Raw genomic sequence first — 27,699 nt, 5'->3', positions numbered from 1 at the left:
ATTAGATTTGGTCCATGCTAGTCTTGAGATATGAACCATGTTGACCGAATTATAAGTTAATGTAAGACTTTTCTAAATATCTAGTCAAATTTCTAGTCTAAACTTTTTATAAGACTTGAAAATAATTATAAAGAGTGAGCAATACTCAACATAATCCATTTTTTCTCACAAGAATTTAACTCTTTTAAGGTTAATTATGTTTTTAATCTCTATAAATATTCACAGTTTTATTTTTAGTCCTTGCAAAATAAAATGATAAATTTTTAGTCCATATGACATTTTCCTTAAGCATTTTAGGGACCAAAACTGTTGATGAAATTTTTTGACAGTGACTAAAAGTGCTGATGGAAAAATTTATAGGGACTTAAAATGCTGATGGAAAATTTTATAGGAACTAAAAAATATGATTTTATTTTGTAGGGATTAAAAACAAAACTGTGAATATTTATAGGGACTAAAAACTTAATTAACCCTATTTTTTATCTCCCAAATCAAATATTTTATTATTCACTTTTAAAATATTTAAGTAGAAACAACAACCTAATCCATTTTGGTGGTTTAGAGGTTTTGTTTTCGCGTGAGAGAGAATGGTAGGGTGAATCAACAACATAATTCAGGACATAATTTAAAAGATTAATATTAAGGACATAAACTAAACACAACCAATATCATGAATCAGCTAAGTTAGTAGCATTCTTTCTTCATTGGTCCCTTGGAACTATATTGAGTAAATATAATGAACATAGTTTTTATATCGTCGTTTTGAAGTTTCATTTTGATGAATCGGACACATCAATATGATTTGATTAATGAACGACGATATTAAACACTAATCATCCTTCTCGTATCATTGTAGTTGAGTAGGCATGTCAATGGGGCGGGTGTGGACAAGTTTTACATTCCCCGTCCCTATACCCGATTCTCATATACTTACCTGTTACCCCACTCATACCCAACGACGATGACAAATTGAACCCCATCCCCATCCCCGACGGGTTCGGGTATCCCCGACCCGTATCCGTCCCCGCATTAAATAATTTTTTTAAATAAATAAGAGAAGTTTTTTTGCAACCCATAGAAAAATGTTGTAATGCATTATCGAGCAATATGCTCACTTTAACATTTGTTAGACCAATTGATTTAGTTGCTCCTTTAAATATCAATGGTAGTTTTTGTAACACGGAAATTATCAAACAAAATAACATGACATATCAACATAAAGTAATTTTCTACATTCATGACGGGTTTGGGGTGGGTACCTATATACCCGTTATCCGTCCCATACTCGTGATTTGAAATCGGGGAAAACCCAAACTCATACCCAAACCAAGTCAAAATGAGAAAAACCCGTCAGATTGAATTTGGTTCGGACAGGTAACTACGGGTATGGATTTTGTTATTGTCATGCCTATAGTTGAGAATACCATTCAATTGGCTCTTTAAATCATATGGTGTGATAATATCATTGATCATAAACAAATTTGTTTTGTTGTTGTTGTACTAAACTCCAATTAGGTTATAATTTATTTTGATTAGATAAGGTGGTTTGTGTTGTGAATCAAAATGAGCCAAACACGCCATGTTAAACAAGTTTTTGTGGTAGACCGTAAAGACTCCCAAATGCAATGTAGAAGACCACACAAACTACCGTGCATTTTTTAAGGAAAATCAATTTGTAATAGAATAACCAGCGGATAAATTTTCGATTTTTTTTCCTTGGATCATTACGAATTACACATGAATCAGTGATTCAATTGTGACTTCGAAGTGTGAAATCTGAAAGCTGGAATTTGGAAACTGGAATCACGATCACAACAAAGCAAGCAGCAAAGCATCTAGCAAGTCCATACGAACAGTGCTCCTCCAAAACTCGGTGCTAGCCAAGGTATCAGAAGTTTCAGAGAGCAAGGGTTTCTCAAAAATGTGCAACATCAAACTTCAGCACTATGGTTCTATTTATAGAACTCCTTGTGTGCTTTGCAAGTCAGAAGTCACTATTGGACTTCACTAAGCCCAATAACGAGTTTAGTAATTCTGCTAACTAATTAGCATTATTTACTAAACGCACCCCCTATATAAGTCATACTTATATATTTCTCTTTTGATTGTTCTTTGTGTGTGATCCTATAGGTTCTAGTCACGTTGGCAATAATATTAAATCTAATATTTAATAATATAAACAATGAACGGTATCTAGCAACACATCATTGTTACCCAAGTGACAAGTGTAACGCCCTACTTCTATTAAAACAATTAAACATGCGAATAATACATTTATTCAAGAAATAGAGGCTACACCACATTCAAAATTCAAAAAAAACAATAAACAGGTATATAAACCTCAACAGTCGCAGCGGAATATAAACCAGAGTGATATGTACATGCCATAAACGAATAAATCATAACCCAAAGATGAATCTCAAAAACCCAAACATACGGGCAATCATCAACAAAGCAATAATCCAAAGGAAATATAAACAACCTAATCTAGACCGACACAACAAGCCTAGATCAGAGCCGACACGACACCGATATCGGAGAAAGCTCCCGATATCCCAAGCAAAGACTCACCGAGCACTACTCCTGCACAACGTCTACTCACCCATACAGGCAAGTAGGCGGTTAAAACCACTGGGGGTAAGTATTACATTATCATAATCCAGATAACAATCAAATCAATAATATCATGTTTCTGAATAATATTAGTCATGCATAGATACTTACATTGCAACTTGATAACTCATATCAACATATATCAATCACATGAAAAATTATCCAATCATAAATATTCATTCACAAACATCAATTATTGAACAATTATCCACTCATAGTTATTCATTCACAAGCATCGATCACAACATCATCAATAATCATTCATCTCATTTCATCACCAATCACGAATTTGACATAAGACTCATGTTATGATATGCACTTATTGACACATAAATGCATGTGGTACCAAATCTCCAAAAGGTCGTCACCTCCGATGGACAAGTCAACATCGCATGTAAGGGGTCACTCCTTACATAATCTCCGAAGTAAAAGAACCGGACTCTTTTACAACAACTAGACTATGATGCATGGATATGTATAAGAACTCGATAATGCGACAACAATCACAATTTCAACTCAATATATATGACAACACCCAATTATATTGATTATCTCCACAACATTGCATTATCAAGGAAACATGCCCACACACAAATAAATCATAGTATTCATCATCACATATCAACATGATTATCAATAATCATCAATGTCATTCAACATCAACTATCACATTTAGTTTCACCACTTCAAACATTCCTTACACTCTAGTAAGATAGCATACACATCTCATGATAAACATCATATCCAATACAATCATTCATTCATACAACTTCACTTAGTCATACAAGAATGGTCACAATAACTCACAAGACAATTGGCTCAAGAAACATTTCCGACAAAAATCCAAATCATGTGGCAAACGGCCAACATTGATAATTTTCAAAGCTAGTCAACTTATTCAAGTTTGAAATCCTACAATTCAATCTTAATCAATCGTATAAGTATGAGCATAGGCCACTTACGAACTATCGATCATTAGTTCAAAGGTTAGCCTAAGTTCGTATGAGAAAATCCCAAGTTTATACATTCCACATTCCCACCCGAAAATCAAGTTTGACATGATTAAGACATTGTACTAACCTTACAAGGATTGCCTAAGCCCATAAGAATTGTAGGCTAAGCTTGCAACTCCTTTTGTTCACAAAGACCAAGTTTCAACAATTTCCGAAAAACCGAAACGACACAAACTCAAGTTTCAAACCATTTAGAAAATTAAAGTTTCGACAAAGCCAAAAGTGTTCCAGGAGAAAAGTAGGTGAAAACAGCAAAAGAACACTTCAAAACGATCGCCTAGGACCCCTGCACGACCACCCCCAAGCACCCGGACACGGAACAACGTTCCCGTTGTCCTGTCCTGGGCGCCTGGCGCTAGAGGTGCAGCGCCTAGCGCTAGCTCACTGACATGGGGGCGCCTAGCGCCCTTGCTCAGGCGCAGCGCTCCGTAACGCACGTTTTCGAGTGTTTCGGCCGCGGGTTTTCGCCAATTTCGCTCCAAAATCGAATGTGTAAAACCCCTAATCGAAAGTGATCCGAGGCATAACCCGAGACTCTAACACGTCGAACTCGCTCGTTTCGTGGCATTTGTACAAGTTATGAAATTGTTAAAATAATTTTCTCAAAACAATAAGTCTTCAACAACAACAACAATTCATTTCTTTCAATTCAACACAATTCAAATTCTCATCATCAATCCATGAATATGCAAACTCAAGCAATTATTCATCAATCATAATATCAAATAACACTCATAACATCAATTGAACATGAATCACATCTCAAATCAACAACAACTTTAGGAGAAATTCACCAATTGAGCATAATATTCATAACTTATCATTTTTGCATATATGAACATGTAATTTCACCAACAATCATACAACTAACATCAATTCATGCATACAAACATAACATCACAACAAGAGCACGAATTTAGCATGAATTGTTCATCAACTCATTTTCATACAACATGAGAATATGCAAAATTACACATGATTATGATAATCACTAACCCCCTTACCTTTGAAGTTGATTATCTCTAACCCTTGCTTCAATTCAGCTCCTAGGTCACCCACTTGATTCCTAAAGCTTCCCTTCAACCCTCTTGCTCTTCTCTTCACCTCTTCTCTCTCTACCTCTCCTTCTCTCTATGAAAATTGTTTTGTGAAATGAATAACCATTCTAAGACAACCCTGGTGTTATCCCCCTTAATGGGCTTAACTCAAAATTCTAATGGGCCTAACCCATCCTAACACAATTCAAAAGTTTCTATACACTCCACGGTAATTACTAACAACGGTAAAATATAACCAACGGTCACTAATAGTAAAAACTAATCACTACACTAGTAACTTAGTAAAATAAGGGTTCTCACTAATTATTAAAATAATTCTCACCAAAATTACCATTTTACCCTTACCCGCCAAATGACCAAAATACCCTTCTAATACGGTAAACCACGTAAATGCACCCGATGACAATAAAATACATACAATTACAATTAATCACACACAAACACACAATAAAGGTAATTAAAATAAATCTAGCTAAAAATCGGGCTGTTACAACTCTCCCCCCCTAAAAAGAATTTTCGCCCTCGAAAATTTACCTGAAGGAAACAACTTCGGATACGAAACCCTCATCCTACTCTCCGGTTCCCAAGTGGCACTCTCTCCAGTTGGTCCAACCCAAATCACCTTGACCAAAACAATCTCTTTGCCACACAAACGCTTCAACTCGCGATCCTCAATCCTAACCGGCAAAGTCTTAACCGTCAAATTATCTCTTACTTCCAACTCATCCACTTGAATCACATGAGACGCATCATGCACATACTTCCTCAACTGAGACACATGAAACACATTATGAAGATTCGACAAAGACGGTGGCAACGTAATCCGGTACGCTACAACCCCAACCTTCTCAATGACCGCAAACGGTCCAACAAAACGAGGAGTCAACTTCCTACACTTCAAAGCACGACCAACACCGGTCACAGGGTTCACCCTCAAAAACACATGATCACCAACTTGAAACTCAATATCCTTTCTCCTCTTATCATGATAACTCTTCTGTCTACTCTGAGACGCCTTCATCTTCTCCTGAATCATCTTAACCTTTTCCGTAGTTTCTTGCACAACTTCCGGTCCTAACAAAGCATTCTCTCCGGACTCAAACCAATACAACGGTGTCCTACACCTCCGACCATACAAAGCCTCAAACGGTGCCATTCCGATACTAGCATGAAAACTGTTGTTGTAAGTAAACTCAATCAACGGTAAACATTCGTCCCAATTGACACCTTGCTCCAAAACACAAGCTCTTAACAAATCTTCCAAGCTCTGAATAGTCCTCTCTGTCTGCCCATCGGTCTAAGGATGGTAAGCAGAACTCAATCTCAACTTAGTTCCCAAAGCAGCTTGCAAACTCTCCCAAAACTTAGAAGTAAACCTCGAATCTCGATCCGACACAATACTAGAAGGAATACCATGCAATCTAACAATCTGCTCAATGTAGATCTCAGCCAACTTCGCTACCGACATACCAGTCTTGATAGGAACAAAATGCGCTGACTTCGTCAACCGATCAACAATCACCTAAATCGAATCGAAACCGTTACTAGTCTTAGGCAATGCACCAACGAAATCCATAGAAATGCTATCCCACTTCCACTCTGGCACAAACAATGGTTGCATCAAACCCGACGGTCTCTGATGTTCAATCTTCGATTTCTGACAAACCAAACAAGCATAAACAAACTCAGCAATCTCCTTCTTCATTCCAGGCCACCAAAACAACCTTTTCAAATCCTGATACATCTTAGTTGCTCCTGGATGAATACTCAAACTACTTCTATGACCTTCGTCCAAAATTTGCCTCTTAAGCTCAAACACATTCGGCACACAAACCCGATCACGAAACATCAAAAACGCCATTCTCATCCAATCTAAAGTCTCCACCTTTACCTTGATTAACCAACGTCACTCGGTCCACGAGTTCCAAATCTTCCTTCTGACCATTCTTGATCTCTTCCAAAATATTGCTTGTCAACTTCATCATACCCAACCTCACACCATCCGGTGTCAACTCACTAACCAAACTCAAGTCTCGAAATTGCTCAATCAATTCCAACTCTTTCACCATCAAAGCAGACATATGCAAAGTCTTTCTACTCAAAGCATCCGCAACAACATTAGCCTTTCCGGGATGATAACTCAACTGAAAATCAAAATCCTTAAGATATTCCAACCATCTCCTCTGCCTCATATTCAACTCTTTCTGATCAAACAGATACTTCAAACTCTTGTGGTCACTGAACACCTCAAACTTAGAACCATACAGATAATGTCTCCAAATCTTCAATGTATACACAACGGCTGCCAATTCCAAATCATGAGTCGGATAATTCTTCTCGTGCACTTTCAACTGCCTCGAAACATAAGCTACAACCTGACGATTCTGCATAAGCACACCACCAATACCCATCTTAAAAGCATCACAATACACCACAAACGATTCCTTCGGATTCGGCAAAATCAACACTGGAGCTGAAGTCAACCTCTTCTTCAACTCTTGGAAACTCTTCTCACACTTGACATCCTAAACATAAGCTTGTCCTTTCCGAGTCAACTGCGTCAATGGCAGCGCTAACTTAGAGAATCCCTCAATGAACCTCCGATAATAACCCGTCAATCCAAGAAAACTTTTAATCTCAAAAATAGACTTAGGAGACTCCCATTGCAACACTGCATCAACCTTGGAAGGATCCACAGAAATACCACCCTTAGAAATCACATGATCAAGGAAACTCACTTCCTTCAACCAAAACTCACACTTAGACAACTTGGCACATAACTGGTTCTCTTTCAAGACTTGCAACACAATCCTCAAATGCTCCGCATGCTCTTCCTCAGACTTCGAATACACCAAAATATCATCTATGAACACCACCACAAAACGGTCCAGATAAGGATGAAATATTCTATTCATGTATTCCATAAAGACACCTGGCGCATTAGATACTCCAAATGGCATCACAGAATATTCATAGTGTCCATACCTCGTTCGGAACGTGGTTTTGGATATATCTTCCGCCTTCACTCTAATCTGATGATATCCTGATCTCAAATCAATCTTACTAAACACCTCAGCACCAACTAGCTGATCCATCAAATCATCAATCCTTGGAAGTGGATACCGATTCTTAATCGTCACCTTGTTCAACTGCCGATAATCCACACACAACCTCATGCTTCCATCTTTCTTCTTAACCAACAACACTGGAGCACCCCACGGCGAAACATCGGTCTAATAAACTGCTATGTAGTATTCTCACGGTAGGTCAATCCAATATAAATATTACTCCTAATATTTATACTTATGTATAGACTTAATATCTCATATCTATGACCCATGAGATGCGGTCATCAGTCTACATACATAATAGTCTCGACGCTTTATTATTATCCTTTATTCATATTAAAGTTTTGACTACGGATACATTTAAGAATAGCGTTCTTTATGATAATGTAATCTCATGATTAAGTCGCACTTAATATATTATTACACAAACTATCTATTCTAAGGACTTTATTAACATTATCTAAATATAATAAAGAGTGTCATATATTATTCAATAATAAAAGTCATTATACATAAGATAAGTTTAACATAAACTATTGGCCTCTAGGGCTTACACCAACAATTTTATACGATATAATAGTGATTAATGTGTTTTACACGTTCAAAGTTAGAATTTGGATGTTTAATTTACATAATTTTCAACGTCCAGATTCTGGAATCCAAACGTGTAAAACATATATCATTTATAAAGATTGTTTCACTTGGACATTGCAATTTTATATGCTTTTGGATTATAGAACCCGAGTGTGTAAAAGTACCTCAATTAAACGTCTGGATTTTCTAATTTATGTGTAAAACACATCGTTCATAAGGTTTGTTTTACATATTTCGACACAATTTTATTAAAAAATATAAAATTGACTTAAGAATATGGACCAAAAGTAACAATCAAAAACTTTATAGGGATTGAAAGTTAAAAATAAAATAGAGAAACTAAAATAAAAAATTGATATATTTATGAAGACAAAAACATATTTAACCATTCATTTTTTACTCAAAACAAGAGCCTACATGCAATTTGCCACTACCATCACTTTTTGCACTGTTTTGCACTGTACAATTCAGACATCAACTTGGCTCAACAAGAGCCTATCTACCGTTGGTTTATATTTTAAAAGTATTTAAAACTTTCTGACGAGGAGCATAACTGGGATTTAATTTAACAATGATGACAAAGCTTACACTAACACTATGCATGTTGTCCTTTGTCCTAGCCCCATGTGCGATTGTGAAATTTAAGTGTCAAATATATACAGAGCATTGACAATGACAACATACATGCATTGTGTGCAACCTTTGAATTAATAATAGTGTGGCCAGAATGATCAATTTAACCGCATAAAGATTTCACATAATTCCTTCTAAATATAGGGTGTCCGGCACAAAGATGCGTTAAGGACTATGTAATACTTGCAAGTAAAAATAATAAAAATCTATGTTATAAGCTAAGATTTTACTGGCATCAATTAAAGCCGGCTGCAATGAAGCCTATAAATTCAAGCACAAGTAGAAATCAATCACTACAATTTGCTAGACAAAAGCTTAATTAATTAATAAAGATGACAAAGCTTGCCCTATGCATGTTGTCATTGTTCTGTATTCTTGTTTTGGCAACTGCTCAAAGTGCCACTGTGCAGTCCACATTTAATTTATACAACCCTGAGCAGCATAACTGGGACTTACGTGCTGTTAGTGCATTTTGCGCAACATGGGATGCAGACCAGCCCTTGTCATGGCGTAGCAAATATGGTTGGACTGCCTTCTGTGGACCTGTTGGTCCTCAAGGCCAAGCTTCTTGTGGCCGTTGCTTGAGGGTATGCTTGGACATTCTTGAACTGTTTGTTTTCACATTATTTATTAAGTATTTTCCATCTAAAAGTATTTAAGTCATCTATTTTAAAATTTATATATTGGACGGTTCTTTTTCGATAAAATAAAGTTTACACGAGTCGGTAAAAGCTTACATTTAAGCTTACAAAGTACTGACATAACTACTTCCATATTTATCAATCAATGAGATCCTCACATGATCATAATTTGAACTCTAGTCCTTTGTGGGATTTGAGTTGAAACCTTACCATATTATTGGATGATTGTGTAAAATATTTTACACTAATAACGAACCGAAAATAAGCAAGTAAAACTCTACTACATATACATATAGTGCGCATACATGCTTTATGTGTTCTATTTTTCCTTCATTTTATTTCTATACTCGTGATTCTTCTTGATCCAAAGTATAAATGATTAGCTTTCATGTTTGTTGATGATAGGTGACAAACACTAAAACTGGAGATCAGCAAATAGCAAGAATTATTGATCAATGCCATAATGGGGGCTTAGACTTGGACGTTGGTGTGTTCCAAAGGCTCGACTCAGATAGAAGTGGGAATGCTCAGGGACATCTTATTGTCAACTATGCTTTTGTCGATTGTGGTGACTAAATATATATATATATATATATATATATATATATATATATATATATATATATATTGTAACTGCCCTCTTCACATAATGTGATCATGTGGCTATATAGCATGCATGATATAGTGCTCTACTTTTTCGTAATAAAGTTGGACAAGTTTCTTTACTCACTTCATGATTCTAAGAGATAGATAGAATAAAAGAGTTGGATTAAAATTAAATAACACATCAAGATAGGATAAGCTCTTATCATATCTTGCGTATGATGTTCATCTCATATCAAAAACTGTATGACATTGTATTTCCCAATATCATCCACTGATATTACCTTCTGTGTTTTTGAAAATGTTTATAAAAGAAATGTATCTAGTCAAATATCATCCATAAAAGAAAATATTCTTTAGGGTGTGTTTGGATTGAGGGCTTAGAAGGGGAAGGGGAGGGATGATTTACTTTTCTTTTTTAAATTACAGATTTTATAAAATAATTTTAGAAAATTGAATTAACAACATGATAAATGATCATATAATACTTCAAAAATACTTAATTTATTTTAGAAAAATATTTACATTGTTCATAATTTAAAAAATAAATGTGAGCCCTCCCCTCCATTCCCCTCCTAAAACCTCAATCCAAACACACCCTTAATTTTGTATGAGAACTTTTTTTATTGGCAAATGCTAACATGTACCCCAAGGACATATACTAAGGAATTTAAAATTGAGCATTCAACTTTATTCAATTTTTTAAAATTAAAATTTTGTTTTTCTATCAAAAAAAAATTCTAAATTTGGAATCATTAACTTGCGTCCCAAGGAAACAAGTTAGCAAGAACCTTTTTTATTAAATGGGATTATCATGTCATATGTCTGATGCCTTGATCCAGTAAACTAAAATGAAAGTCCACGACAACTCTGATCCCAAGATCAAAGTCACAATCCTTAATCCAAAATACACTCAACAACAACTCTTTCAAAACTTAATGTTTAGAGATTCTTTTTTCAACCACCGTGATTTTTAAAAGCCGTTCCCAGGAGGAGAGCGGTTTTTAAAAAATAAGTGGGGTAAAATTAGCTTTCTTGAACTTTGTCCAAAACTAAACCAACTCAAATTGTAAGCCCAGGCCCATCATACTCTTCCTCATCTTCGTCATATCAACACTCGTTGATTCTCAAGTTCTGGTCAAGCTTGAAGTGGTACTGTCTTCTGTATTGTAAAAACCATACACCGAATTTGAATCAACAAGATGCAACAGGTAACATAAAACCCTAAATTGAATTTTTCAGATTGCATTGTTTGATTTTGATTGAGACTCGTTTGTTTGTAATGCGTAAAGGGAGGAGGATCCGAAACTGAAGTTACATGGGAGGACCAGCAGAATATCAACAAATTCGGAAGGTTGAATAATCGCTTACACGAGCTACATGATGAGATCAAAATCGCTAAGGTAATCAATTTTTAATTTCAAATTCTGAGTTTTGCGTTAATGAAATTTAGGGAAATCATGTTCCAATCGTATTCAAAGGTTGTCGAATAGTAATGGGTCCAAAATCAAAGAGAATCCCTATATACTTAATTTATATCCTTTGCTACATGCTTTTTGTACTATAGTGACTTAAGATCCTACAGGTCTGTTTGGCAAGCTACATATTTGAGCTTATAGAATATGTCTTATAAGCTCATTTCACTACCTTGAGCTATAAGCTACTTTCTCACGAGCTTATAGCTTATTTTTACTAGCTTGTAGTGTTTTTTGATAAGCTGATTCAAGTAGCTTATAGCTTACAGCTTAAAGCTTATGGCTTATCATTTGTTATCTCAATTTTACCATTGTAACCTTAATTGAAAAAAGTTATTAACTAAACATATCTTATTTGTCATTTCATACTTATAAGCTAGTTCAACCACTAATTTTACCAAACACTGTACAAATTCAATCAGCTAGCCTAATTTTACCAAACATAGCCGTACACTTCCTTCCACAAACAATTCTTATTCCCACACAAACATATATGCATCACCTCTGTTGGAAATTCCGCCTTAATTGCGGTCCGCCCCTAGTCGCCTAAATTGCGACCTTTGGTTAGCCTTCATTGCAACCTCCAACACCTTCATTGTGTTGGCTTTGAGGGTTTGATTTAGTCCCACATCAGATAGATAGGAGGCACTCCTCACCTTACAAGCTGGTTTTGTAAGGATGAGTTAGGCCCCAAATTTCAACAACCTCGTATGAACAAAGACAAACCGTTTCATTTATTTTAAATGAAAACAAAAATGGTTGGATCAAATTTCATAGATGAAGTTAAACCACCACAACCAGAACCACCCCAATAGGAAATAGGAACCAGAATCATACAATATGAAACAGAGAAGGTTTCCTATTTGAATGGAAAATACAAAATCTGGAGATTTAAGAACCCAACTTACATTTTTATTTTGGAGTTCTCCTCTTATTTTGAACTCCTAGCACTATAGAACTGATCAACTTTTGATGTGCTAGTCTTCCTGCAAAAGAACATGCTTGGCTGATTGTTATTAGAGAAAGCGCTCATTGAAAAAAAATAAAAAATAGCGCTAAGAAATACCGCTAAATCGTTCTTATAATTTTTTAGGAACCAGATAATTATCATTATTTGAGCTTAGCTACTGGCATAAGCGCTTGAGAGACTGTCTGGGAGGAACTTATGAAAACAGCTTATGACATGTTCATAAGCTGTTTTCAACTTATTTCCATAAACTCTCCATGATAGCTTATGGAAACAAACAACTTATAGTTTATATGAAAATAGATCGACTTCATTTATCTTAAGCGCCTTTTATATGATAAGTGAGTGCCTATGACATAAGCTGCAAATTAAGTTGTTTATCCAAACAAAGATTTCCTTGAGTCTAGCAGAAAATAAATTATATATGAATTGTGTGATCTTGTCTGAAATAAGTTGAACCTGTTGCCTACCTTGAGTTCTTTGCTATGTTTGAGGAAAAGAATGAGAGAGGACTGAAAAGTACAAGACAATTAAATGATTATATCCCCCAAAATCAATTATGTGGTTAACTACTTGACCCTTTTCTTATGTGTGTCGCGTGTGTCTGTGAGAGGTTACTTATACATACAAATTTAAGAATTCATTTCTTCATATGTGATGTCTTTCTACTTCTCTGTTTGGTTAAATAGTATTTAGTTGTTTGAGGAAGCATCTGTTTTTTCAAGTCTCGTTACAGTTTTAATTTCCCCTCCTAAGCATTTTGCAATGGCAAATCCATTATTTTATATTTTGATGTTAATGCATGGAGATTCTGTTTGTCACAGGAATCAAATGATAATTTGGAGGATGCGAGCAATGAGTTAATTCTCACAGATGAAGAGGTCGTTCGGTTTCAAATAGGGGAGGTTTTTGCTCATGTGCCTAAGGATGAAGTAGAGAGTAGGATAGAACAGATGCAAGAAGCGACAAGCCAGAAATTGGAAAAGCTTGAAGAAGAGAAACAATCTGTGGTTGCTCAGATGTCTGAACTGAAGAAAATTTTGTATGGGAAGTTTGGAGAATCTATCAATCTTGAGGAGGATTAGTAACTTGTTTATAGATTTCTAGGTTATTTTGTGTGATTCATATGCCTCATAGAACTTTGGCTGATTTGAGTCAGATTGTGTCTCTTGATTGTAGAACGTGTGTTCCTTGAACTTCATTTCATGTTTGACAGTGTTTCTAACTTTCCGGCTTGTTCATTCTGTGAGAATTTTACTATTGTATTCTATCCCAAAGATGGGAGAGTCTTTATTGTCTATCAGGATTCATATTACAGTGCACAATGGAGTAACAAAAATATGGTCGATCCAACCTAGTAATAACTGGTCAACAGTACACAGCTTAACATATTTGAGCATGTTGGTTGAATACGTTTTTTTAATAACATTTGATACTTCTGCTTTGGAAACTTCATTTAAACATTATAATGCGACATTTTTTTTCTAGTTAGATATATCATGGATTCCTTAAAACTGCAATACATCCACATGCCACGGTTACTAAATCAGAAGAATGAATTCAGGTAAAGGTTTATGAGAGATTCTTAGCGAAGTGAAGTTTGCTGGTCTGATTCACATCTAGTCAAAATTAACTAATGGTAAAGAGAACACATGGGAATTGGTGAAAACCGATTTGTGTAAAAACTGATGATTGGATCATATTATGTATTGTTTCTTTTCCTTTCCAGTTTAATCCTTTATGTTTATGGTGCCGTTTACGGTAAAGTTTATATATTCATACAACTCAGACAACTTCCTTCAAAAAAAATAAAAAACTCAGACAACTTATATCTTCTTCAATAAAATTTATATATTCATACTAATCCTAGAAACCCAATTTTTTATCCAAAAAAAACTTAGATTTCATTCTGCGGGTAATAACAGAACCCCAAAACTGTAAGATGGGAGGCATATAACCTCTCAATTTGTCCCAAAATCTACACGCTCGTTATTTCAATTGCTCGGTGGTGACGGAGATGAGGAAGATGATCAGATATGGATTTAATGGTAGACATGATAGAAACATGAGAGCAACTTGGTTACAAAAGTAACGGGCTACCTCTCGCCAAGTTCAATTAGAGGAGTAAAAAGCTACAAATTAAGGTTGAGATGTTGAAAATATAGAAACAAAGATTCAATTGGAAGAGATTTAGTAAGAAACTCAAATCATATAAAAAACCTGATATTTCAGATCTGTTTTTGTGTTTTGAATAGAGAAAGATTTATGTTTTAAGATTTAATTTTGGAAGCTCTTTTGATTGATGAATGAAGATGATGGTGAGGATCTCAACTTTTCATTTAAAGATTTATTGTCATTGTAGGCTTAGTTGATGAAAATTTGAGTTGAGATCGGAAACTGTTGGAATCAATAGTTAAGGTGCAAACCTTTTGCCAATATGTTCTTTGATTTGGATTATAAATTCCATGGGTTTTGGACTAAATCAACTAAAATAACAATATCACTCTCCCATCTCTAATAAACTAATTAAACAAAATTTACCAACATTAACTACTAATTATTCAAAAAAAATATACTAAAATTGGAAGGGGCCGCGCGAACGCAGGCCCCCACAGCAACAAATTATGATGTAGGCTCCACCACTTGGGTAGACCTTAGGCAAGCACCCCTCCTAAGTGCAATGGAGGTCACTTGCCTAGGCCATGGGCCTTCATGATCACCCATTGACCCCATCCAGGTAAGTAAGTAATTCAATGCCATACCATTTTATTTTATAGTCTCCTTCCCTCACAGTTTCAGCAATTCTCTCCGATGTGGGACTTCTTCTAGTATGAAACTTATGTACTACATGCACAAAGTCTGCACAAACCATGTGCTCAGAGAGGCACATGGAAGAACAAGTGAAATTATTTGCAACAATTTAAACCCCTGAATCGCATAACCAACACCATTAAACATGTTAACCTTCAAATTTCCAACAAAAATCCTATGAGCACGTTGTGAGTGCCCAACATCACCATCATAAGGATGGAAAGGCTCTAACCTGAGTCCCCCCCATATCAACAATTTCACCCCTTCCCCCTGTCATGCATGTACTTTTCTCAGCTTTTCACGCCTTGTGGCTTGAAAATTTGATGTTAGAAATGAAGATAAGAAGAGAAGAGTCTATGACGCACTATTGCTCATGACATGGCAGGAGAATTCATATTTAGACAAGATTTCATTTTCTCATAGTATGAATAAGCCTTAAACAGAAGTTTTTGGACTTTATTTATACTCGTTTAAGTTTAGTTAGTTATTTAGTGGTTAAATGTTAGTTAGTTATTGGGTGGTTAACTAACTACTGTATTGTTTACTAAAAAAGTGAACCAATATTATATGTACTAAACTAAGGTTGTTAAAACTGTGATTTAAATTGTGGAAAGAACCACGCACGAGTCTAAGTATCACTTTCGAGTAAACTGAAAGTGAAATAGAGTTTACTCGACTAAGCTTGTAGTGAACTTGGTAAAGCATGGTAAGCTCGTTTAAACTCTGATAAATTTGCGAGGAATTTTTTAACGAATTTTTTTAACTTTTCTTACCTCAAATTTGGTTTATTTTCTTATCTGTTAGCTTAATTTTCTTCATGCTAGTTTGTTACTTTATAATTAAGTTGAAATTTTGAATTATTTATACATTTGTATTATATGAGTATATGTGTCGCATATATCTTATTTTAGTGAGATAAACTTGTGCAGTATACGAGTCGAATTCACGAGTTGATCTCACACAGGCGAAACAAATTTGTTTAAGCTCACAAATTTAACAACCTTGTACAAACAAGTGTAATAAGATTTTCAAATTCAATACCCATATTTCTTGCTTTATCCCTCCTTATTTTTTTCTTAGTGATCTAAATGCTTCTCAGTGTGTGCATTTCTAACACAACAAGATAATACGTATGGATTGAGGCAACAGTTAACATTTTATGTTTTTGCTACTACGCCTAAATCCTTGTAGGGTATTTCAAAAATAATTTTAACAGTTGATAGTTTATTTCAAAAAGCGCAACTTTTCATACATATTTTATCGTCTCAATAATTTTTCAAAATATCTAACCATTGTAGTAGGGTATTAATTGGTTTGCCCTGTGGGCATCACCAACAATTGCCAGAGGTTCACTTATGGTTTTCCTCTAGACATGAGTAACCCCAGATTGCTCTTGTGTGGTAGAGGCCAACTTTTCAACCCTTACAATCACAAATACACATCAATCTACCAAAAAAAAAATTACACACCCGAGTACGTATTTATGTACAAAAACACTAATTTTTTTTTTTTAAGAATCAGTTATGAAGGTAAAGTTTGGTGAACACGTCTTCAATGACCCAAAAAACAGACGAAGAAAAACCATGTCCATGTCAGTCAATTTCTTCATTTTCATTTCATGTCATACTTGATGAAAAATAAAGTCACTACATGAATTAATTGTGCATTAGATACTTTGGTGAGTACAAAGTTTTAGTTCCTGCAGTTTCACAAGATACCATTCTAAACGGTGCTGGTGTTTATATGTGAAGATATCCTTTTGTACAAGTGAAGAGTATAACTTCCAGTAAAAGCATGGTTTTAACATAAATATGCATTCAAGTTGTGAATCTTTCAAAATGCATATTTATTGTATCAACAGCCAAGTTGCTAGCTTCAACGACTTCATGAGAAAACCACTGTATTCGAGGACAATAATCAGTCAGATGGATAATATATCTTACTCTAAAGACAACAAGGACATCTAACAAGAGCATAACCGGAGGACACAGAGAGTGTTCATTGTGACAGGCAAGTTTGGACATAAAAACTGACAAGCCAGTGTCTACCATAAGAAAACGCATGCACATTAGAGCTGCAATTTGACTTAGCCCCATCCAAAACAACCAAAAATCAAGTGCAATATTCAAAGTAGAATAAAATCGTTATATCATATCTGAAAATCACAAACAAACAAAAAATGAAGACATAAATGATATTCGCATACCACCATAACCATTCATAATTACATTGATCCTCTCTCAAATAAAATAACATATGAAGAAACCAGAGTAAACAAAGCAACATTTCCAATTCTAAGGAGACATGTTGTATTCATCATTGCATCTACAAGCACAAATCCGCTTAATCATTGCTACCCATATTTTGAATAGCATCTAAATAAGCTTCATTATAATATTCTGAGAGGCTGTGTTCCCGAAATTCTCTTTTTCAGGTTCGGTCTTTAATCTTTACCAGCAAAACAACATCCAACAATGATGAATCTAGAGAAATACCCCCAATAAAGTTGCTAGAGAAAAATAATAATTAAATAGCTATGTGATAAAAAAAAAAAGGGCAAACCAATTTAAGTTACATACTTTCAAGGTCCCCCTGTACCAGATTTGATGAAATTAACAGGTAGTATAAGACTACATAGTTAGAAAATTGAAATTCTAAAATACCAGTACAAACAGTACGGCTAACTATTTCAAGGTAGGACAAATGATCAAAAAATACTATGACCATTGACCAGAACAGGGAAAACAACAAACTAACAAAAGTAGAAACATTCACAATTGTGATTTATTAACTAAGATTAATAGTAAGTAAAATGAGGTTGTGAAGCAAAATCAGAGAACTCGTCAAATCATATGTAAAAATGGTACCAGTAACAGAAAATGTTGAACAAGTAAAACAGACCCACCATCTATTACTACTACATTAACAGATTCTCTTCCTCTAAAAATTCTCAAATCTATCCAACATTGACAAAAACACACCTAATTCCGATTCGATGCGATCAAGTCATTGCTACCTGAACATTGTTACATTCTCATGACATCAGCAGCTTCAACTTTTGAAGACACGAGTCACTGAATACCCAAAAGAAAAAACAACACGCTTGGCCAATTCACCGCTGCTGTGACCAACTCAGCTTTGAAGTCTACTTTCCCTTCTTAACCAAATCATCAATTTGACAATGCAAAGCAAAAAAAACTGAAAACACTTTCTTCGTCAAATTCGAGTGTATACGTGCAAGGGACCCTGTACCAGATTTGAGGAAATGAACAGGAATAAGACTGCACAGTTGTAAAATACAATCAGTATTACATAATCATTTCAAGGAAGAGTAATTGATCAAAAATACTATGACGAGCATAGGGTTAAAACAAATTAACAAGACCGAAGACCCATTTTGGTTCTTCACAATTTTCTAGCGGCCCAATTCAGTCCTGGCAAAAAATAACACCAAATTAGTTCATGACATTACATTTTCATACAAGGGATAAATTAGTCCCTCCGTTACAATGAGTTAGGGACTGAATTGGGCCGCAAGGAAATTGTGAAGGAGCAAAATGGGTCTTAACTCAATTTACAAAAACAGAAGCATTCACAATTGCAATTAGAAGTGTACAAAATGAGGTTGTGGAACAAAGTCTGGGAACTGCTTTTACAAACAAACAAAAAAGTCCGCAAACACATCAAATCAAAAGCAAAAATGGAACTTGGAACAGATAATGTTGAACAATTGAACAAGAAAATCAGACCCACAATGTCACCATCTATTACTACCTATGAAGCACAGATACGGACACTGACACACGGACACCAACACTCCGACACATCTAATAATTTGAAGAAAAAAAATCACATAATTCAGTGTAATTATAAGTGTCCGTGTCGTGTCGGACACGCGGGACACGCCTAATCGGAGGACTGTCCGTGCTTCATAGAATTTACTACATTAACAAATCCTCTTCTTTACAAAATTCTCAAATTTATCCAACAGAGATTGACAAAAACAGAACTAATTCCAATTCAATGCGATCAATTAATTTCTTACATGAACACTGTTACAAGTTAATCCGAACAGGATAAACAAAGTGACATTGTTCAATACAAAAGTAAGAGCCACTGAACCCAAAGAACTAACAAATAGGTCAATTCATCTTTGCAATGACCAACTCAGCTTTGAATTCCATTTTCCCTTCTAAACTAAATCAATCACTATCACTTGACGATGCAATACTTCAAAACTTTCAAAGCAGAAAAAACGATACTAACCGTGAAACCGACAAAAAAACACCTTTTTTTTCATCCAATTCGAGTATAATTTGTTCTGGTAGGAGCAGCTTGGGTTCCTCCAACAACAGAAAGCAGCCCACTTTCCTGATCAACATACAAATCCTCAATAACCCTAAAAGAACCATGCAAACCCACAACAACAACACCAACAATCAAAGCTACCAAAACATTAACCCCAACATGAGTAGCCACAAGCCCAACAACACTAACAACTCCCAAACCACATATCACAATTCGATCATCCAATGTTCGATTAAAAACAACAAGAGGACCATTCCGCGAAAAGTAAAGAAAGAACCACGCGACGAGAAGGATCAAGAAAACAATCATGGAAACCGGGTGCCAAAGAAGGCTGAGGAAGACGATGAGGAGGATTGTGGTGGTGTAGTTGAATTGAAAGTAGGTTAGGTTATGACGGAGACGGAGCATTGCGTCGTCGTAGGAGTAGGGACGGGAGAGGGAGGAGAGGGAGAAGAATTCGCGCCATGAACGGGGTGTGGGGATGGGAGTGGAGGTTGGTGGTTGCCAAGTGGCGGTGGAAGGGGAGGGGGATGGGATGGAGCCGTAGGTGGCGGTGGTTGTGGTGGTCGGCATTTGGGAGAGGTGGTGGATCTGAAATCAGTGAAATGTGTGCATGTTTGACAAATTTAGGGTTTTGTTTGAGATGCGAATCGAATTAGATTTGGGAATTTGAGAGAGAAAGGGGATGCATGTGTTTTTTTTTTGCTTTTATTCTGTCTCTCTCTCTCTCTGGTGTTTTTGGTTTGGCTTGCCCACATTTTCCCGGGCAAAATATGTATACTCTCTCGATTTCTATTTTATTTTTTTTATTTATTTATTTGATACTCTGGTGGCTAGATTTATAGACATTATGTGAAAAAATTGGAAATTTGGGGTTCGAACCTCGACCTCTGCACATAATATTTCTGGTAAATATCAAATGAGCTATATTTACACACTTCAGTCAATTGAGAGAAGAGATTTATTACTAAACTTGTAATCAATTGTTAATCATTTAGTTTAAAGTTCGATTCTATCTGTATGGAAAAATATTTGTTAAAATATATTGGCATCTTAAATGGATCTATGTTATCTAAGATTCATTTTCGTTGTTATTTATGGATAATACTGATTTAAAAATATACATAATTGTTGTTTATTTTTGTAGTTTTGGACTTAGACCTTGAAATTTTGTCAAGTGTTTGTTTGCAGATGACACTTTCATCAACCGTAACATAATAACTTGACGAAGGGAACTATATGACAAGTGTTATACAATTTGAGGGAGCACTTTGATATTTCGTAATTTCACACACACTTTCAATATCCAAATCTAAAATGATAGTTTACTCGTTACTAATTTATGTGTATTATGATATTTTTGGAAAGGTGTCGTGCATAATGTTAAAATACCTAGTTACAACATTGAAGATGGGTTTGCTCAAAAAAGAAAAAACATATGGTTCCTCCAAAATAAAATGAAGATGGTTTAAGAGGGAGATAATGGGTGTGGTTAGTGATATTTTAACGTTTCCGGTTTGTGCATTCATGACTTTAGTAAATAGGCTCATTTATATTCAATAAAATAACGGAACAATTTTCATCCTTCTTTTACAGACCTTATAATTTCTCATCTTAAACTTGAAACAAACCCCCTGAATCATCTGCATGATTAGGTTTTTATTTGCTAAGTGCGTGATTAGTTAGTAACTGACATCCCAATCAACTTTGTGATTTCTCACCGTGAATGCCATATGATTGCAGCAGTATCAGAAGAACTGTTAATTTGCCTTTTTTTTTTTCTTTTTTTTTACCTTGTTTTTTAAAACAATATTGTTGAGGACAAAAAGGGAAAAATGAATTAAAAAAAACATTGGATTGAGGAAAGATGGAAACAGGATGGAACAATCAGCAATTACATATTTGCAAATATTACTCTTGTCTGTATCATTTATAACCAAGTCAAAGGGTATGTTCTAAGCTAAAGAAAAGGCCAAACTTATCTACTCACATATCAGTATTACATTAACTTCAAATTTAATCTTCCACATGGTAAGGAAATTAGGCCATAATACATTCTAACAATATTTCACAGCTCAAAAATTTCTATATGAAGAGAAAAGGTAAATAAAATGAGGGGGTTATTTTGGTTAGACCATTATCCTCTAACCTAAGTTGGAGCCAAAAAAAATCCCCAATAATCTGAGAGTTAGTGAATTTTAAACCGAGCCCCTCTTTCTTCTTCTTCTTCTTCTTCTTTCTTCTTCTTCCTTGTTCGTTCTTCTTGTTTTTCTCATCCCTCTTTCTTTGTATGTGCATCTTTCGAAACAACATCAATCCCTTTGTGGGAAACAGCTCAACTTCCACTTCCAGAAGACTGCATCACGGAACATGCAACAGCTTGAGCCCAATGTCTTAATTTGGTCTTCACCAATTCAGGATCATCCCCTACATTGCACAAAGATGCAAACCCGCAACCTCGTCAGCAAAACTATACATGCATTTAATATATTAATTTGTATAATTTTTTGCCAATAATGTATAAGACAAACACATTGAGATGTTAAAAAATAGGTATATATATTATCGGTAAGAACTCCTGACCGAATTCTGAATTATCGCAGTCTTATTCCCGTGAGAACCAAAGGATTAAGGCAAAAAAATGATTGTTAAGAAAAATGCAAAGAAAGTTAACCTGGGCTACAAATCTTCCATGAGTCAGCATCACTTCTAGGGCTTCCAAAGGAAGAAGAACGAGCCCCAAGGGATGAAGCACGACTTTGAGGTGTAGAAACAGGGCTTGGTGACAAACCTCTATTAACAGCAAAATAAAGATCAAGGGCAGGCAATGTATTACACAATCTCTGACCATCTTCTTCATTGAATCCAAACCCAAGTTCAATGCATCCTTTAAGTTCATGCAAATCATCATCAGTTATATCATCACAAACACAATCTTGAACAATACTCCTCCTTATTTCTTGTCTCCTCCTTCTCTCCCAAGCCATATCTCTCGGCTTCTCGCACATCGATAGCTGCTTCGATAGCCTCCTCCTATTGTTCCACGCCACCGGCGCCAATGGCATGTGCTGCAACTCCTCCTCCGATTCGCTTGGTAGCGGAGAAGAAGATGAAGATAATGACATTTTGTCACACTTTTGCTCTTCTTTGTTCATAGCTACAAATAATTATTGTATATCTTTAACAACAGATTGAAAGTGTTAATTTTAATTTGATGAAAATGATGATGGCTGAGGCAGCAAGCAAGCGGGGGCCGTCTTGCGTTGCCTCGCCGCGCCGTTGAAGTGGTGGTAAGTGGAATAGGAAAAAATGGAAGGAAGAAAAATGATAGGAATAAGAAAAAAGGAGTATTTGATGTGTTCTATTAATGGAGGGTTTTATGGTTGGTGTTGTATATTCTACCATACGTTTGTAACCGTCAGCACCAAAATTTTAGGAGCAATATTTAGTAGTGCTATCTATGTATGTACTATGTTGTGTTGTGCTTGATTGATGGGTGCAACTACATTCGGGTAAAATCTTTTCTTTGTGTAATAAAAAAAGATAAAATAACAACAATAGGGTTTTGTAGCTGATTTAGTTGCTTCTTATGTGTCATTATTACCTGATATTGTTTTAACAAAGTGTAAAATTTAGATTTGTCACTATGTTGCATGCTTTCGAAGTACCAATCTGTCACTAACTGATATAACTGCTTTTTTTTGACAAAACTGATATAACTGCTATTTGTTTGAAAACGAGAAAGAAAGAAAGAAAAAAAACCAATGAACCGTCCATATTTAGTAGGAGTACTTACGCCTATTGAGCGCTCATATGGAAATGGAATCAAGCGTGTTAGTTAGGATTTAAAACAGAATAGGATCTTAGTAATTTCAAATTTTATGATTTTTTTTGGGGTTCAATTTTTATTTTATTGTAAGGGTATAATACATTTTTGTTTTTAATTTAAAATATATATTTTGTCTTTATAAATAAAAAAATATTCAATTTTGCATCTTAATGACGTGGCTTACAGAAATCCGGTGCTTACCACAACTCACGTGGATCATTTTCATGACATGGCATCCACGTTTTTGGTTCGATCAAATTTTCATTAATTAATATTAACAATAATGGTGATGATGATAATAATGATATTTTTTTAAGGGAATCATAATAATAATAATTATAATATTTTGAAGTCTCGTTTCCAATTTTGAAACCTCACTTGTAAACCTACAAAGTGTTTTAGTCCTTTTCTAGTCAAAAGATGTCCAAACCCTAAATATTTCTTGCAAAAATACTTTATATTAGCGTCTCAAAAAATTGAAGTTGTGGCATGGCGCATCACCACATGATTAAAATACCTGGTCCTAGATTTCCTTTGCCTCAAAATAGAGTACTTTCTAACCTCAAACTAGAGGAAATACAAGATTACAATTGAATACTTTGAATGTATACATAAACTCAGATAGTAGTAAATTTATTGAGCATTGTACAATTCAATTGTATCTTTCTATTTTCTTTTGTTGTTTCTCGACAAGGCTTCATTTGATCTTCGGCTGAATTTGTTCCTACTTATATGAGAACTTGAATATCGTCAAGTGTTGGAAGATCCTTGTCTTACAATGTTCGATTGTTTTTTTGTAGTCTTTGCTTGATTACAATTGACAAATCATTGCATTTAACTTGGCATTTGAATGCACTTCAATGTCTTTCTTTATGTACGCAAGTCAATGCCTGCTTTCCTTATTTGTAGAAAGAGTTGTCACATTATTGAAGTATCGGAGAAACCCTTTGGTGGAGAAGATCACTGATCCAGATGATTGACCAAAGTGTGTTGACTTCTTTTCTGATTATAGAATTTTGAACCCACAAAGCTTTGTCTTTATATCTTACCACAAATTATGATTTGAGTCCACATAGCTTTGACTAATGTTGACCTCATAGCTTTGTGTTGAACTCATAGTGTTTTCTTTCAAAGTTGACTTCTAGTCTAGAGCATTGACCACAAATGATCAACTGCATGTATTTTCTTGCACACTTAAACAAACATCAACATATCCAATTATTCTCAAATACTTTATTATCGTCAAAATTTAAAGGTTGTTGTTCTTTAACCCATTTTAGTCTAACGTCTTTAACCTGACAGATTGAACAAATGAAGATTACTTTTAAACCTCGGTCCTTTAATGTAGATATAAAGGATTTGCTCTTCAATGTTTAACCATTCTTATTCAAGATTTGTTCATTTGTGTGTTCGTTCATTCTTGCGTATGCAACATCTCCTAAGTATGGTTGTATCGAAGAGGGAGTTACTTCCAGTAGAGTATGCTAAAAAATTTGTAAGTGGCCTTCCGCCTACGTGTCTCTACAATAAACTCTACATAAGGTAACCCCTTTTTCTAAGGTTCCATGTCTAGCCTATAGTTGTCAGTTTTAGTAATCTTTTATTATTTTCCTAGATGCTTGATTACTCATAGTAACCTTGTTATCTTAATTTTAGTTGTTATATATAATACACATCAAGATACAAGTATTCCTTATTAATCACCCCTTGCTAACATTCATATAACTATCAATTACACTTATCATTCCTATCACTAATTATATGTAATACTAGGATGCACATTACTCACTTAACACACATGCTACCAACATGAATCATACTTCTATTTTCTATACATAATACATCTTAGCACATTCATCATATATATACAAATTTCGCATTAGTTTATTCACAGAATACACTAGTCATTAATTGTACTAGTATTCCTATCTTAACCAATACTAATCACTGGAATCTTAGAAATTCCTAATGGTTATTTATTGATAGGCAAATTCTATGGTACACCCAACATTTTGAGTGTACCGGTACATCGAACATTAAATTAATAATTAAATTGATTGTTTTTTGAAGAAAAAATAATTATTTTCTATCATTGACAATTATAATAATTAAATCTTATTTACCAAAAGCGTCCATGAAATAAAATTTATTTTTTTTTGAATTTTTATTGCTCATAATGAAGAATATTGATTATTTTTTATGAGAAATGTTAAAAATTTAATATAATTCATATAAACAATGAAATAGTGTTTTTTTCCTCATGAGATGGTGTTTTCTAAAATATAAATAATGACAAATAACAATTATTTCATAAAATGATCATTAATTTATAAATTTATGAAGCGGAGTATCGATACACATTAATTTGTGAGGTGTACCGTAGAAGCTCCCTTATTGATATCCCTACAAGTCTATAAAGTACTAAGGTTGCGGTTATATGAATTGAGAATGGTTTGAGACAATGAGGATCATGGTTAAACTCTGAAACACCTTAAAATATTAAATACAGGAAAATTTGGGCAAAACATGCTCTGGCATCGAAGTCGTGAACCTGTGAATCGCAACTCGCTAAACAAGCATGACAAAATGAAAGTAAGCCTAAAAACAGAGTTCTAGAAGATTGAAGACAAATTCGATTCGCTAAGCACAAAACAGTTACTACCTCTCCACGAAGGAAAAGTAAAGGCGGTTCGCTTAGCATGAAAGTAGTGTTTAACGAGCAAGGTCAGTTTCTGGCAAAATATCTGAAGAACAGTCGGATTTTCTCTCCCTTAAAGTGACCTTGGCTAAGCGTGGCTTATTACACTTGGCTAATCTGCAACATCAAAAACTCTATAAATAGAGTGCAAGTCATTTGTAAAACCCAATCAATGGTAAACCCAATATAGAATATATATATATAGAGAGAGAGAGCAGACGGTGGCAGGAGCCTCTCAAGGACCAAGGAAGCTTGGAACTCCAAGATTCAACAACTATTTGTTGTTCATCTGAAAAATGGGTAACTAAAACTCTCTTTTATGTTGGGATTATATGTATATAGTTATTTAATACTCTTTGTCTTACTAATTATATATAAGGCTAAAATATGCTTTTGGTCCCTGCAAATATAGCGAATTTGGATTTTGGTCCTTGGTAAAAAAAAAATTTGAAAAACGTCCCTGCAAAAATTTTTATTTTTTAAAATGGTCCCTGGTCCCACTTTTTCGATGATTTGTCACATTTATGCATACTTGGCAGATGCTGACGGTGCAAACATGTACATGTGGCATCCAGGTGGCAATTATTTTATTTTAACTAATTAAAAAACATTTTAAAATATAAAAAAAAATTATGAAAATTAAAAATCATTTATTTTAAGGATTGAATAAATTATTTTGGAAAACACACTGCACTTCTTCTTCACAGATCTTGTTTTCCACTTCTTCTTCTTCTTCACATATCCTTTTCTTCTCTTCTTCGTTTCACTTCTTCTTCACACATCCTCTTCTTCGTTCCTCTTCTTCTTCGCCGTTCCATTCAATCCTTCATAAACTCATCTGTTTCAAATCGAAATTCCAGAGAACGGCGTGTCAAAATCCATACCGAAATTCATCCAAATCTAAATCGAAGTTCATCCAAACCTTCATCCAAATCCAAATCGAAATTCATCTTGCTTGCAATGATTAAAATGAACTCAGATCTGTCGTGGGTCAATACATGCCGTTGTTCTATCCCCCTCTCTCGGCGCCGTCGACATCTTTTGTATCGCCGTTGTTCATATTCGTTCATATTGTGTTTCTGTTCGATCTATTTCTTGTTTCCTCTTCAATATATGATTTGGTTTTCTGTTCAATCTGGTTAGTGTAGCTTGTTGTTTAATGCAATCTGGATTTTCCGTTCTTGCTGTGTTGTTGCGCGACACTGTTTGCGACAACATTGTTTGTTTGGAGTTTGCGACAATATTGTTTGTTTTGGAAATAGTTTGAGGTTGCAGAAAGATGGAGAAAAGGAAGGAAATGATAATGAAGATTGATGATGATGATGATGAATGTGATGAAGATTTGAAGAAGATTGTTTATTTTCTTAGATTTTCTCCCTTTTCTATTT

General features: G+C 34.8%; 4 protein-coding genes and 1 non-coding gene across 7 annotated transcripts; 2 read left to right on the top strand and 3 right to left on the bottom strand.

Moving 5' to 3' along the window:
* The first annotated feature begins 9,268 nt into the window (after positions 1-9,268).
* Positions 9,269-10,201, top strand: LOC25484633 (pathogenesis-related protein PR-4). Its single transcript, XM_013613519.3, has 2 exons — positions 9,269-9,566; positions 10,026-10,201. The coding sequence occupies exons 1-2, from the start codon at positions 9,312-9,314 to the stop codon at positions 10,194-10,196; spliced, it is 426 nt and encodes a 141-aa protein (XP_013468973.1). The 5' UTR covers positions 9,269-9,311; the 3' UTR covers positions 10,197-10,201.
* Positions 10,202-11,274: 1,073 nt separating this feature from the next.
* On the top strand, positions 11,275-14,052 carry LOC25484632 (probable prefoldin subunit 4). The gene is made up of 3 exons (XM_013613518.3): positions 11,275-11,434; positions 11,516-11,626; positions 13,490-14,052. Exons 1-3 carry the CDS (start codon positions 11,426-11,428, stop codon positions 13,748-13,750), a joined length of 381 nt encoding a protein of 126 aa, XP_013468972.1. The 5' UTR covers positions 11,275-11,425; the 3' UTR covers positions 13,751-14,052.
* Positions 14,053-15,249: 1,197 nt separating this feature from the next.
* On the bottom strand, positions 15,250-15,410 carry LOC112418761 (U1 spliceosomal RNA). The gene has a single exon (XR_003008851.1). It is a non-coding gene; the product is annotated as a U1 spliceosomal RNA (small nuclear RNA).
* Positions 15,411-18,294: 2,884 nt separating this feature from the next.
* On the bottom strand, positions 18,295-20,539 carry LOC25484631 (PRA1 family protein E). 3 transcript variants are annotated; one of them, XM_039829194.1, is made up of 2 exons: positions 19,743-20,538; positions 18,295-18,757 (listed from the first exon to the last, which is right to left on the bottom strand). In XM_039829194.1, the coding sequence occupies exon 1, from the start codon at positions 20,355-20,357 to the stop codon at positions 19,773-19,775; it is 585 nt and encodes a 194-aa protein (XP_039685128.1). In that variant the 5' UTR covers positions 20,358-20,538; the 3' UTR covers positions 18,295-18,757; positions 19,743-19,772. The 3 variants fall into 3 exon arrangements, with proteins under 3 accessions (XP_039685128.1, XP_039685129.1, XP_024637838.1); XM_039829195.1 differs by having other exon boundaries at positions 18,295-18,722; XM_024782070.2 differs by lacking the exon at positions 18,295-18,757 and adding an exon at positions 18,893-18,910 and having other exon boundaries at positions 19,743-20,539.
* A 1,580-nt stretch (positions 20,540-22,119) lies between these two features.
* On the bottom strand, positions 22,120-22,909 carry LOC25484630 (uncharacterized). Its single transcript, XM_013613516.1, has 2 exons — positions 22,459-22,909; positions 22,120-22,211 (listed from the first exon to the last, which is right to left on the bottom strand). The coding sequence occupies exons 1-2, from the start codon at positions 22,907-22,909 to the stop codon at positions 22,120-22,122; spliced, it is 543 nt and encodes a 180-aa protein (XP_013468970.1).
* Positions 22,910-27,699: the final 4,790 nt, after the last annotated feature.

Source organism: Medicago truncatula, chromosome 1, assembly GCF_003473485.1.
Source record: "Medicago truncatula cultivar Jemalong A17 chromosome 1, MtrunA17r5.0-ANR, whole genome shotgun sequence".
In the NCBI taxonomy this organism is placed as follows: domain Eukaryota; kingdom Viridiplantae; phylum Streptophyta; class Magnoliopsida; order Fabales; family Fabaceae; genus Medicago; species Medicago truncatula.
Note: the sequence above shows the minus strand (reverse complement) of the source record. Positions and strands in the feature narration are given on the sequence as shown.